The sequence below is a fragment of the Centroberyx affinis genome, unplaced genomic scaffold (assembly GCF_046629955.1).
Source record: "Centroberyx affinis isolate AG114_WGS23_722 - 3 ecotype Tasmania unplaced genomic scaffold, CSIRO-AGI_Caff_v1 ptg003948l_1, whole genome shotgun sequence".
In the NCBI taxonomy this organism is placed as follows: domain Eukaryota; kingdom Metazoa; phylum Chordata; class Actinopteri; order Beryciformes; family Berycidae; genus Centroberyx; species Centroberyx affinis.
The window spans coordinates 87265-100102 of record NW_027281773.1 but is presented as its reverse complement, the minus strand read 5'-3'; the positions used below and the strand labels follow the sequence as shown (position 1 = coordinate 100102).

Below are 12838 nucleotides of genomic sequence, written 5' to 3'. Positions count from 1 at the left end.
CTCCAGATAGCGTCCCGACCCAGAATGCATTTTGACAAGGTCTTTGAAAAAGCGGCGCGGCTAATTCAAGATGGCGGAGATGGACCAGCTGTTAGACGAGAGTGAGTAACAACACAAATTCAAGGAGTTTTGTATTGCAAATACGCAATGGCCCTGTGGTTTTAAAACATACCTCTGGTGATAAACTGTTATTGTTGTTTATTTAATGAATATTACAAGTTTTGGACGGGATGAAAAACTCATTTTTAGACGTAGAGAGATACCGGTATGTCCAAGTCAGCTAACGCTTGTTAGCAAGATGGGCTAACGATAGCTAACATTGGAGTTGAGCAAGTAACATTAGCCTAGCTGGGTAAACAAATAACGTTAGCTTAGCTAGGAGCTAACGTATGCTAACCTTAGTTCCTCTCCAAAATAATAACACGATTATCATAGCGTTTCTACGTATTGCCTAACTATACATGCTAGCTAGTAGCTAGCTGTTTTGCTGGGCATAGTTTTTTGGTCTTTCGTGACACCTTGGTTGATATTTAGCGCAGGTTAGTTAACGTTACTGTCTCTTAGGTTAAGTCTGTAACGCGTTGTGTATCATTTTGACAAGGTGGTGATGCGAAGCTAAGTTATTTGTCTACTCACAGCCCAAACACTCGTTTGAGTTGATGGTAGTTAATGTTAAGGTTATCTCACGGTTATAAGTTATTGTAACGTTAGCTTGTCTAGCTAATTTCCTAAATTTGATCTGTCTTGCTGATGTTTTATCCCAGTGCTTGACAGCTCAGATGGGGGTTTAGGCCTAGCTGACTGCGCTAGCAACATTTAACTTGCCTGCTATCAGTGCTTAAAGAGCAGTTAAACAGAAGTCAGCAATTTGCAAACATTTTCTTGTAGTTAAAAAAAAAAGCAATGTTATCACACCAATTTGCAATTTAACAACACAGCCCAGTTGCCTCTTTTCGTCACAGTGGTAGGTTTACTAAAGTGTTTTGCAGCATTTTAGAGGCTGGTCTAACCACTGTTTATGTTATACCACTGGTGTACTAGCTTGATGTAGCCCAATTATTTCCCTTTTCTTTCATTTCAGGCTCTTCAGCAGAGGCACTTGTCAGTCTGAAAGGTATTGTACTAAGTAGGCAATTAATGTCTTTTGAATTTGTCTTTTAGTGTGTTGCCCTCTGGCATAAAAATAAAGAACTGAAGACTGCCCATTTCAAGTGGTCAGAAATCAAAATCCTTCATTGGATTAGAAATCTGTAATGCCTAACATTATGACTTACACCGACAACCCACACTACATTTCATGTCATGCATAGAGCTAAACCCTATCCATATAATCTTGAGTTTAATTAACCTTTTAAATTACTCTCCTTCAGATAAGATTAAGGTTTGTGTGTTAGAAGACTTTAGACTTGTAACACACAACTCATCTCCTTTCCAGTCTTACTTGTAGGGGGGGGGAAATCCCCATTCACTGTTCTTTGATTTGAGAATCATATGTTTTTAATATGACATTTGAGTGAGTATGAATCAGTCGTACTGGGGTCTTTTTTTGTGTTCTGTGTCCTAAGGCTATTTTGTTTTTCCTACAGAGGGCAGTTTGTCCAACACTCTGAATGAGAAGAACAGCTTCCCAAGAGCTCACAACACAAGAGGACGGCATTCGTCCCTGACAATGGACACGGTGAGAGAAATGCCGCTGCTTCACTTGTGAAGACGAAACAGCACATAATTTTAGATGGCCAAAATATATGGGGTGTAAGAAAGAGCACAAACATTTTTGAGTCCCACCCCTGGCTTCTACCAGTCTCTACACATTTTTCGTCATCTGTGTGATGTCCATGGTTGAAGGATTTTGGCCCTGTTTGGCTTGAGGAAGAAATCATTTTAGAAAGCTTCACTTGTTGGCAGGCGTGTAAAGAAATTAATGTATGTTAAGGTCTCACACATATGCAGCGTTTCATTTAATAATCAAAGTTGAAAATATTAGCCAAACTCAAGTCTTGCTTTGCACAACAACATGTTTGTTTGTCTCTCAAAAAATGGAATTGGATAATTTCACCACTTTGTTTTGTTATAGTATTTTGTCATTTTCACTAGCTTTGCATTAGCCACCATCCCAGAAAAAATAATTAACCTTTTTGTATGCTTTGGTATGCTTAGCTGCAGTATGGTAAATTGTAGACAATAATCAATATGTTTGATATTTTGTTTTTAATTGTTTGAATCGTAGAATGATTTATGACAAATTGGCAGTTACTTATCATGTACATCATCTGCAGTTTACATTTTGTTAAAATATTTTTTTTTAGATAACTCATGTGATTTTAGGAATATGCAGCAGTAGTGATTTTATTTTCTTAATTTGTGACATTTCTATATATTTCAATTAGTAGTTAATCTCTCACCAGAATTTATTGAAATCTCTAAGGGGGATTGTCTATTGCTCAGACTTCAAGAGGTTCTTATTTGATGTGTAATTATTGCTCTACTGACTGAATCAGTGTAGATTACATGGTCACTGTCCATGGATGATCTTATCAGCTGCAGTCTCAATATGTTTTCTCTACAAAATACTGTTTCCATCAGACTTGGCCCAGTTGTCATTTACCCAGTTGTCATTCTTTGCTGCATTAGTTTTGGAGCCTTAACATCACATTAACGTCTACTTACACGTATGTTTGTCTGTCCAGCCCACACGGAGTTCAAAGAGGAGCCGTTTGTTCCGGGAGGAAGAGGAGCAGCCACAGCAGCGGCTCCCCTCCAGGTCCCCCAGGAGGAGCCAGAGGGTCACCACCACACCACAGGTAAGGAGTACACACTAATTTCAGATTTTGCTTTACCCGTGACACGGTCCATTCACAAAGGAATGCAAAAAACATTGTTGCTTGCACAATTCAGAGTGCAACGCCTCATGCAAGTGCTGAAACAAGCATCTCCCACTAATGTCTACTTCAGTCAAAAAATGCTAGAAATATCCTAAAAAAATGCACCAATGACAGATTTGTTTTTTTGGGTTGTGCACTGGACAGCATTCCACTAGTGACAGGCTGTGCTTAATAGCAGTCTTTTTTTCAAATTCTATGCTAGTAAATGGAGAATGTAAATGGCCTGTGCATTAGCAGGTGTGGTCAACTGTGACTCTGTGAAGGCTGAGTCGCACAGTTGTGATTGTTTTCAGTGCTGTCTAAATGCAAAAAATCAGATTCCAATGAACAGATCAAATCTCTGTCACGGGTGGAAAGAACGGTAGATGACAAGGTTGGGCTGGGCAATATGGTTGAAATCAATATCATGATAATCATAAGGAATTTTCTTGATATCAATATATATCACGATATGGTTCATGTATGCAAAATCATGTTAAATAATCAAATTAATGTTCATCTCATTGAACCGAATGGTAATGTTAGGTGTGATGTCAAACAAAACTGAAATTTTCAAATAATATTCCTACCATACCTCATTTTATCAGAGTTTTTAAGTAAAATTTGCTTGTCATCATCAATTTAGACAGCAGAAATGTGTGTCACGATACTAAAATATCTTCATATCATCACGATATGATTCCACTGAAAGACGATAAACGATAATATTGAATTATCGCCCAGCCTTATGGCAAGATGGTAAACTACAGTTGCATGTCAAAACAAGGTGACACATAATAGGCAAGTAACTGATAACAAGGTGTCATCCCCTGTGATTAGGATGAGGACGATTTTTTAATTGTTACTTGAGGACTTTTTCAGCCCTAACTGCTGACCGACTGTTGTTTGTCATGTGTTTTCCTTGCAGAAGTTTGCTAATGTGACGACACCAGATAAGAAAGCATCTCAGAAAATTGGGCTGAGATTAAGAAACCTCCTCAAGCTACCCAAAGCTCACAAATGGTGCATCTACGAATGGTTCTATTCCAATATAGACAGGTAAAACCCCACTCCCACCAGGCCTCCAGAAGACACACAGACATTGATTATTTTTACCTAGACACACACAAAATGCAAGATATAAAAAATCACGGTGGCCAAGAGAGAGGTCTGACCCTGGACTTCGACCTCCTTGTGGCGTGTAGTCAATCGTCGGAGTCAATCACAAATCAATTGTGTATGTAGAGAAGTGTTGTTGTCTAACAAAATGTATGATTATTTCAATTTATCTTCTAGACCTCTCTTTGAGGGCGACAATGACTTCTGCCTGTGTCTGAAGGAGTCTTTCCCCAACCTGAAAACCAGAAAGCTGACACGGGTGGAGTGGGGAACAATCAGGAGACTGATGGGCAAACCACGGCGGTATGCTACATCACACTGGGCACTTTTATGCCCCTCCACAGCACTTTCATTCATCTTTTTGTTTGTATCAAGGCTCTGTCATTTTGAAGGATGTAGGAACTTTGTCAATGCATGCTGGAGTGCTTTGTCCTTCTGTATGTTTCATAACACGCTGTTCCTTCACACAAGGTGTTTTCGCATAGAAACCAAGGCCAATGCTGATATATTTTGAACAGCAGTGTATTCTATTTTCTGGTTCAGGTGTTCATCGGCATTCTTTGCTGAAGAGCGGACGGCACTGAGACAGAAGAGGCAGAAGATGCGGCTGCTGCAGCAGAGGAAACTGTCTGACGTGTCACACTGCAAAGACCTTCCCGACGAAATCCCCCTGCCACTCATCATAGGAACCAAAGTCACTGGTGAGATGACGGAAACAGACACACACCACTGTCGGTAGTTACAACATCCTGCCAGCTGTGGTGAAAAGTCAGCTGACTATTGTCACTGCGACCAAATGACCTGCAACCAATTTACATTTATTTGCATTTTAGCTATTTGGGGGCTGATGCCTTCTTATCTAGAGCAACTTACAATGAGTGCAACAAAAGAATAAACTTAAATTCCTAGATTACGAAAATTATGAGCAACCAATAGTAAGGAATGCATGGGTCAGACCCAGAGTGCTCTGACAATATTTATGTGACCACTGAATGATTGAGTAAGAGAATTGCTAGGGGGGGGGAATGAAATAAGAGTCCAGGATGGAAATGGAAGGTGTTTTTCTTTGTTATCAACTTGATTTTACCCCTGCATCCTCTCAGACTAGGAAATGTAGCTCTTATGAATTACTGTTTAACCTATGCCTTTAATAATTATTAAGGGTTAAAGCCAATAGTCATATTTTCCAGTAGCCATTGTGAATAACTTGAAAATGATTTACATCACACTTAATTCATGCCATAATTCTCACACCATAGGTCACACTGTCAAAAAATTTCTTTCCTTCTTTTTAATTCTTTTTAATGTCTCTATCTATACCTGTCCGGTAGCCTAGTGGTCAGAATGTCTGTCTAACAATAACAAGGTCAATGGTTAAAGGTTTGTCCACCAAACCTCATGAATAAGCTAAACACAATCTGTTTGTCCACCAGTAACCTGTTAATGGGTTGTCACGGGAAATTATTTCTTCAAGCTATTCAGACTGTATGCTATTAGACTTTGGCTACTTGATATATTATTTAAAGTTGTTAAAGTCATATCTTGGACATCTTGTGAATGTACTGAACCAAATGTCAACTAATGGGTGTCACATGCTAACTAAATTTATTTTCAGCTTCTGTTTCTTCGGCTTGCTCGTTGCGCTTGAACCCCTACCTGGTTTGCGGATATATTATCCATTTGAATCTGCCAAAGTTATTAGTTTTAGATATAGTTACCATCTAATTGTCATGAATACATTTGTGTTGTACTGTGTTTATGTCACTGCATTTGGAAAATAATGGACATTGTTGGTGGCTTGTCACTCAAGAAATATCAAATGCCACATGGTGGCACTATAATTGAATAAATACACACATTACATATAGGAGGCCATAACCCTCACAACATGAGGCAGATTGACACCAAACCTCAGTCACGTATGCAATCAGATGTTCTCTACAACTTAATTGGACTGTATGTACATTTTTGGCTTTTTTGAAAACTTAACTTTTGACATCTCCTACACCGTTTTTTGAATTGCCACCAAATTTCGCAGAAACCATCTACAGACAGACCTGATCAAAAATGCATTTGGTGTTTTGGTATCTTGCATGGTTTGGCTGATATTAGCCAGTGAAGTTTCTAGCAGGCATTATCACAAAATTAGCCATAAGTCATTGACCATGAGTCCAATCTTCACAAAACTTCATACATATGTGGCTCAGTGGGCTAAGGTGTGTACTTTGTGAGAGCCCGTCCTGTGTTCTAATCTGGTCGAGGACCTTTGTTGCATGTCATCCCCCTTTCTCTCCCAGTCTGTCCTGTCTCTCTACACTTTAAACTGTCTTAAGGAAAAAATGCAAAAAACAAATCCGTTATCTAGTTGTTTCTAATGGGCCTCTCTCTGTTTACCAGCTCGACTCCGAGGTGTCCATGATGGCCTGTTCACAGGGCAGATTGATGCAGTGGACACCAGTGCTGCCACCTACCGTGTCACCTTTGACCGCAATGGCCTGGGCACACACACTGTGCCTGACTACGAAGTCCTGGTAAGATTTGCCTGTTGGTTTGCTATGTCCATACCATGGTCACAGCCTCTCTGTGTGTTTGAGATTACTTAGACATGTAATGATGCCAGTCAGTCTTTGTTTTTACACCACATATACACAAAATATAATTTGAAGGAACTTAAGAACAAACAACTAAGAAGAAATTGTCAAAATAACGAATGGGTTAAAACAAAGTAAGAAGTTCAAATGAAAGGTTAAAACAGGTAAAGGCAATGCTTAAAAGTCTGCATCTAAACACAAGATGGGTGGCTAGACAACCTTCACATTCACTGTATCAAAGGAATTTTGCGGTCTCCAACAAACTGAGCATCTAGTGATGATTGTGTTTTTCTTTCCAGAGCAACGAGCCCAATGAGACCATGCCCATTTCAGCCTTTGCCCAGAAGCACCGGGCCGCACGCTACCTGCAGAACCTAATGACTCCGCCCAGAGGGCCTTACCCGTCCGCTACCACTCCTGTCCTCATGGTACTTTGACCAGCGTGGAATGACAGCTGTGCATCTGCTCTGCCACCACCACACACACATACACACACACACACACACACACATATACATGCATGACCTGGGTCAAGCAGGTATTGTAAATAATTCTTGGTGTTTGTTTTTACCTGCTTTGAGTGCCAGATGGATGGGTTTCAGTGTGAGAAAATCCTACCAGCCAAATGGCGGTGAATTTTGGCTGTGGATACGTTTGTGTTCTCTACCAGCTACCTGGGCATGCAGCCAAAAATGATCAGAAAGTTCTCTTCTGTTCTAAAAATCTAGTACAAGTAGTGCAGTAAGAGTAGTGCGACAAATGTAAAAGTAAGAATTTCTAGATGTGCCAACCACTATGACCACAAAAAATCTGAATCCCTGGTGGGATTTACTCAGGACTTTAATCAGGACTGTTCAGGCAGCGTTAGGTAAGTCGTCACAGAAAAAAAGACTAAACTGACTTGTAAACAGTTTATTATAATTATCTAGACTTCCTGGCACTCATTGCGTCATCTTATTGGGCAAACCCCACCCATCTGACACCTAACTGGGTTACATCAAACCGTAAAAAGTATTTATAAATACTATTTGGCCTAGGTGTGACAGACATGCAAACCATAGTGTGGATGGTTGCAAGGAAGGAGGACTGGAAAAACCCTCACATGGACACAGGATCATAGTCAAATGTGTGATTAGTGGGTTCTCTGAGCACTGTACTTCTGTCACTGTTTGGACATCAGTCAGTCAGAATGGGGCTTTAAAAACCTGTGAACCTCTTTCTCTTGATTACTTATGAAGATGAATGACTCCATTGTCCTCCATTTCATCACAGGACAACGACCCTCTCATCAGCCAATCTCCATGGAAGAACAAACTGCCCGGCGCCGAGGGAGATACACTGGGAGGGTTTCCTGTCAAGTTCCTGGTCCAAGTGGTAACTACTTCCTGCATAGTGGAATACTAAAAGCTGACATTCTATCACTTCTGTCCTAGTCCAACCGCTAACTCTTTCTCTTTTGTCTTTCCCATGTCTAGACGAGGCTGTCCAAGATCCTCATGATCAAGAAGGAGCACATCAAGCACTTGAAAGATATGAACACAGAGGCTGAGAAACTGGTACAATCAATTTTCATTGTCAAATATTCACTTTTGCTCCAGAACACATTGAATATTACAGAGATGCAAGTGTCCAAATGCCAGATAAGCTTGAACTAAATTTGTGTTTCTTTGTTCAGAAGTCATACTCGATGCCCATTGGCCTGGACTTCCAGAAGCGGTATGCCACCACAGTGCTGGAGCTGGATCAGCTCAATAAAGACCTCAACAAGGTGCTGCACGAAGTCCAGCAGTTCTGCTGTGAGGTAAGTCGATAGATGCACGCACACACACACACACACACACACACACGCACAGTCCTTTACCCCCGTTAGGGAATGTGTTCATATTCTGTAGTAGGCTTGAGCGATATCCAAAATGTAATATCGCTGTCCCGCCAAAATATCATGATATTCAATATCACGGGAAATACTCGATAATATTGAATATTGGCCCAAGCCTATTCTGTAGTCTGCATTTCATAGATGTTTTTTTTTTTTTTACTTGCATCCCTCAGAAGCCTCAGATGTTGGTTAAATATACACTCCCTTATCTGTCCATAATTGAACTTGAGTTTCTTTAAAATGTATGACGGCCATGTAACTAAGCATCAGTTAAATCATTCATTATTGCCCTAGGAGCTAAGTAGATTAGTGTGGGATATTTCATGCCATGCTGTGATATTTCTTTCATCTCACTTCCTTGTATGTCCTCATCAATCTAAAAAATAATGCTGAAATACTGAGGCATCATTTAAAATGTATATCACCCATGTGTGTCTATCCAGCTTGCTCCGGATCAGGGTATGGCTCCAGCTGACCGTCCAACAGAGCTGCGGCGGCGATGTGAAGAGGAGGCCCAGGAGATGGTGCAGCAGAGCCACTCCCTGCGGGACGGACAGCAGATCGTGACCAACCCCAGCCTCACACAGCTCGTCTCACGCCTCACCGCCCTGCTGCTACAGATCAAGGTAGAAGGATATACAAACGCTTGAGTGATGCCTGCTTAAGAATTGCCTACCTTACAGCATCAGGATCGCACTTAATGCATTAAGTTGCGTTACTCTCCGATGGAAGTTCATTCTGTTTCAGACGCATTGCGATGCAACTGTTGGAGCTGTTAAATTCATTTTAATTTATGTACATTTTTAAAGTCATTAATTTAACCTGAAATATGTTGTGCCCCAATTTTTACTTTCTATTTTAAATTGTTGTCAGTGATCAAGATCTGCACATAGTTGGCAGCAACATGAATGTTTTATGGATAAAGTGTGATCCTAGATCCACATACACAATGTTGATGTAACAGAGATACTTTGATCCCCTTTTTATTTATCCATTTTCCCTGGTTTTGTTGCAGTGTCTGGCAGACGGAGGTGACCTGAACTCATTTGAGTTCAAATCTCTAACTGACTCCCTTAATGACATCAAGTCATCAATAGACCCCTCCAACCTCAGGTGAAGACGCTTTACATTGCACATCCTACTCTATTGTACTCTTGTTGTATTGGATGAGATGGCAGACAGTTATAAGTGTGTATAAAGGGTGTATCTGAGCTATTAAGTATTTGTTTGTTGCTATATACAAGTCATTTTCACAATCAATGATAAAATAATCCAGTCAGCCTCTAACTATTGAATATGAGGATGTATGTGTTTCATGACTGTCCTCTCTGTGTCTCCAGTTGCTTCCAGAACAATGTAGAGATCCATGTGGCCCACATCCAGAGTGGCCTAAGTCAGCTGGGCAATCTGCATGCGTTCGCTGCCAACAACACCAACGCAGTCTGAATGCCCGCACCATACACAGGTGCATGCACACAGAGAGGTGTGGTCCGTGAAAATGTCTTTTGAGATGGTGCTTTCACCTGAACTATCTTAATGACTGCAAAGAAAAAAAGCCCATATGGCCGTTGTGGACCACTACACAACCTGAATTTGGACGTCCAAGTGAAACGGCCCAGAATTCTGTCCGGATTCCTGAAGCTTTATGGTGAAGACGGAGAGGGAGGATGTGGTTAGTGTGTTACCCACCCGTTTTGTTGTATGAAAATGTTCTGCGCACCCAACTGAACACAAACCTGAAGTCTCTAACTATTGCTACAAATCTCACTTCTCCAAACTTCTGACGGTTATCCTTTGGTTTCATGTGCCAAACATTCATTCTTGCAGTTTTTATAGTCCATATTTATTTATTTTTTGAGTAGGTGTGTGGTTACAAAACAATATTTTGCTATCTCTAAAGGTTCCCTCTGTAAGTGTTGTGTTCCCTTACTCCGCTGATAGTAAGCACAGGGGAGGCTAAAGAATGTTTTGTAAAATTGTTTATTGTAGATATTTGTACAATACCTCTGATTATTAGGACTATTGTCAACATTTCTGCTATGTATTCAGAAATGGCTTTTGTAATTTTGTGTGCACTGAAAAGAGATTTTGGTATTTTTATAAAGGAGAACTCTGGGGTTTTGATGCCTTTTGACTCCCCAAGATGAAATTAGCTTTTCAAAATTTGGCATGGCTGTTGCTGCAACCTCACACTAAGCCTACATCACTGATGTAACCCTAAAGTTAAGACAAACGTTTTTCCTAGAGAATCTCCACTTTCAGTTTTGTAAAGTTGTATATGAGAGTGCCTCAGGGCAAGTGTATATAAATGTTGCCGTCTTTTTATATTAAACATATGGCAAAGCAAGATTTGGTCTTGTAGTTTTGGTACTTATTAACAACTGATGCAGATGAAATCGTCAATGAAATGTTTATTAATATTTTACAATAAATAAGCATTTTCCTTTTAAGCAAACTTACAACTGTATACCAACTCTTTTATGATACATGCAGGGGATTGAAGTCACATAAATCCACCAAAGCCAGCCATGGCGCCGTTCTCCCAGTCAGAGTCTGAGTCAGAAAAGTCCTGCGCCTCGGTGGCGTGGATCGGGGAGAAGTGGCTGAACTTGTCCGCTGCGGCTCTCACCTGAGGATACTGGACCTGGCACCCAGCATCCTTCGGTGACGACCTGCTGAAGTTATTCTGGGTTGGGATAGGAGGGATAACAACTTTCATCTCTGGTCCGATAGTTTTGTTGGGTGGGAAGTTGTCATATTCCACCAGAACCTTTGGACCCTGGTTGCCGCTCACGCTGGCGTGCACCTTGGGGTGCTGCCCGTTTTCCTTGTGGTAAAGATGGACGTTACAACAAGGGACCTTCACACTCAGCTCATTCCGTTTTAGCTGCTCGGGCTTCACCCCGGTTCCCTCCTTATCGTAGATGCAGGGGACAGAGGTGTGTTCGTAGCTGCTGGGTTTGGTGGGTAGACTGGTCCTGTGCGTGTCCTCTGCGTTTTTGCACAACGTAGGTCTGAAGCTGTCCTCCAGTGCGTAACTTCCCATTCTGTGCGTCTCAGCACCAAGGTTATTATCATAAACTGAAATAAAAATGAAAGATTAAAGTTAAATTTACATCACTTGGTTCCAAAATGAGCTAGACCCAGACATAGTTTGGAGAAAGCAGTAATTTCTGTCAAATTATTCTCTGTTTAAGGGAATCATATTTAGTAATGTAAAAAATAAAACAAAGTAACATTTATATCTCCTAAAGGACCTTAAATGCAAAACAAAAAATTAGGTGGGAAAAACTAAAGCCAACTCAAACTAGAATACTATGAATAAACACACTCTGAAACCTAAACTGTTGAATTGAAATTGAAATCGAATTGATAGTAGGCTAGAACGGAAATAAAGTAAAAGCATGACTTAATGCCAACCTTGCTCGGGGCCCATCCTGCTTTGGAGCTGGGTAAAAGGTCCTGTTGGAGAGTTGGTGACTTTCATGGACACTGATGATCCAACTTGGCGACGAGACTTGGCCCTTCTGTTCTGGAACCACACCTGAAATTTGGAAAACAAGAAAATTATGAGGACGATTGAAACCACTTGGTCACAATTTATAAGTCCTATAAAGGTCTGACATGATGTAAATGTAAATAAAAACAGTTCTTCCGCCAGACAATATAGTTCTTGAACAGTAGCTAACAGTACCAATATGCCTGGTGATTTAAGGTTGGCGCATTAATATGTAACTACACGTTACCTGGATTCTGGACTCCGGTAGACCAGTCAGAGCCTCCAGCCGCTCTCGCAGGTAGATATCGGGATATTTAGTGTCGGAGTAAACTTTCTCCAGCACCTCAATCTGCTGCTGGGTGAAGTTGGTCCTCTTTCTCCTGTGGGTGAGTAGTGCCATGCATTTGTCCGTCCTCGGTAGGCCTACCGAGTTTGTAGAGCTGAAGTAGTTTGCCGTGTCTGAGGCGCCGTAATCTGTACAAAAAAATGAAATCAATTATTGAATTATCACAAAAAAAGAAGCCAATAACCCACCACCATCCCTCAATTAGTTTATCTTGTAAATTAAACACACACACACACACACACACACACAGATATCCAGATTTTTGAGGAAACAAGACAATTTTGGGTGACTAAAAAGTGATATAGCCTAATGTAACGAGTAGTGTCGCGAATTTCTGCTCTTCTTGGGGAGGATTAAGCCAAATAACATTAATTTTGAAATGAGTAAGAATCCCAACCTGTGTTCACCATGCTGTTGATCTGCAGAGGCCCTTCGTGATACATCTGAAAGTGACTCAGGTCCCCGACACGCAGGTTTCCATGAACTGCAGACATGTTGTTCACCTCGTTATTTCCAGCCTGTGAATGACTTTGAAAGCCTGTG

At 40.8% G+C, this 12838-nt stretch overlaps 2 protein-coding genes across 5 annotated transcripts; one reads left to right on the top strand and one right to left on the bottom strand.

The window, feature by feature from the left end:
* The first annotated feature begins 49 nt into the window (after window positions 1–49).
* Window positions 50–10832, top strand: lin9 (lin-9 DREAM MuvB core complex component). Of its 4 annotated transcripts, XM_071541755.1 has the most exons (15): window positions 50–101; window positions 1082–1114; window positions 1587–1678; window positions 2688–2801; window positions 3790–3920; window positions 4158–4283; window positions 4524–4681; window positions 6378–6511; window positions 6871–6999; window positions 7844–7945; window positions 8047–8127; window positions 8247–8372; window positions 8894–9076; window positions 9466–9563; window positions 9791–10832. In XM_071541755.1, the coding sequence occupies exons 1-15, from the start codon at window positions 71–73 to the stop codon at window positions 9894–9896; spliced, it is 1644 nt and encodes a 547-aa protein (XP_071397856.1). In that variant the 5' UTR covers window positions 50–70; the 3' UTR covers window positions 9897–10832. The 4 variants fall into 4 exon arrangements, with proteins under 4 accessions (XP_071397856.1, XP_071397859.1, XP_071397858.1 ...); XM_071541758.1 differs by lacking the exon at window positions 2688–2801; XM_071541757.1 differs by lacking the exon at window positions 7844–7945.
* Window positions 10833–10953: 121 nt separating this feature from the next.
* mixl1 (Mix paired-like homeobox) lies at window positions 10954–12738 on the bottom strand. Its single transcript, XM_071541746.1, has 4 exons — window positions 12693–12738; window positions 12197–12423; window positions 11871–11994; window positions 10954–11531 (listed from the first exon to the last, which is right to left on the bottom strand). Exons 1-4 carry the CDS (start codon window positions 12736–12738, stop codon window positions 10954–10956), a joined length of 975 nt encoding a protein of 324 aa, XP_071397847.1.
* Between the last annotated feature and the right edge of the window lie 100 nt (window positions 12739–12838).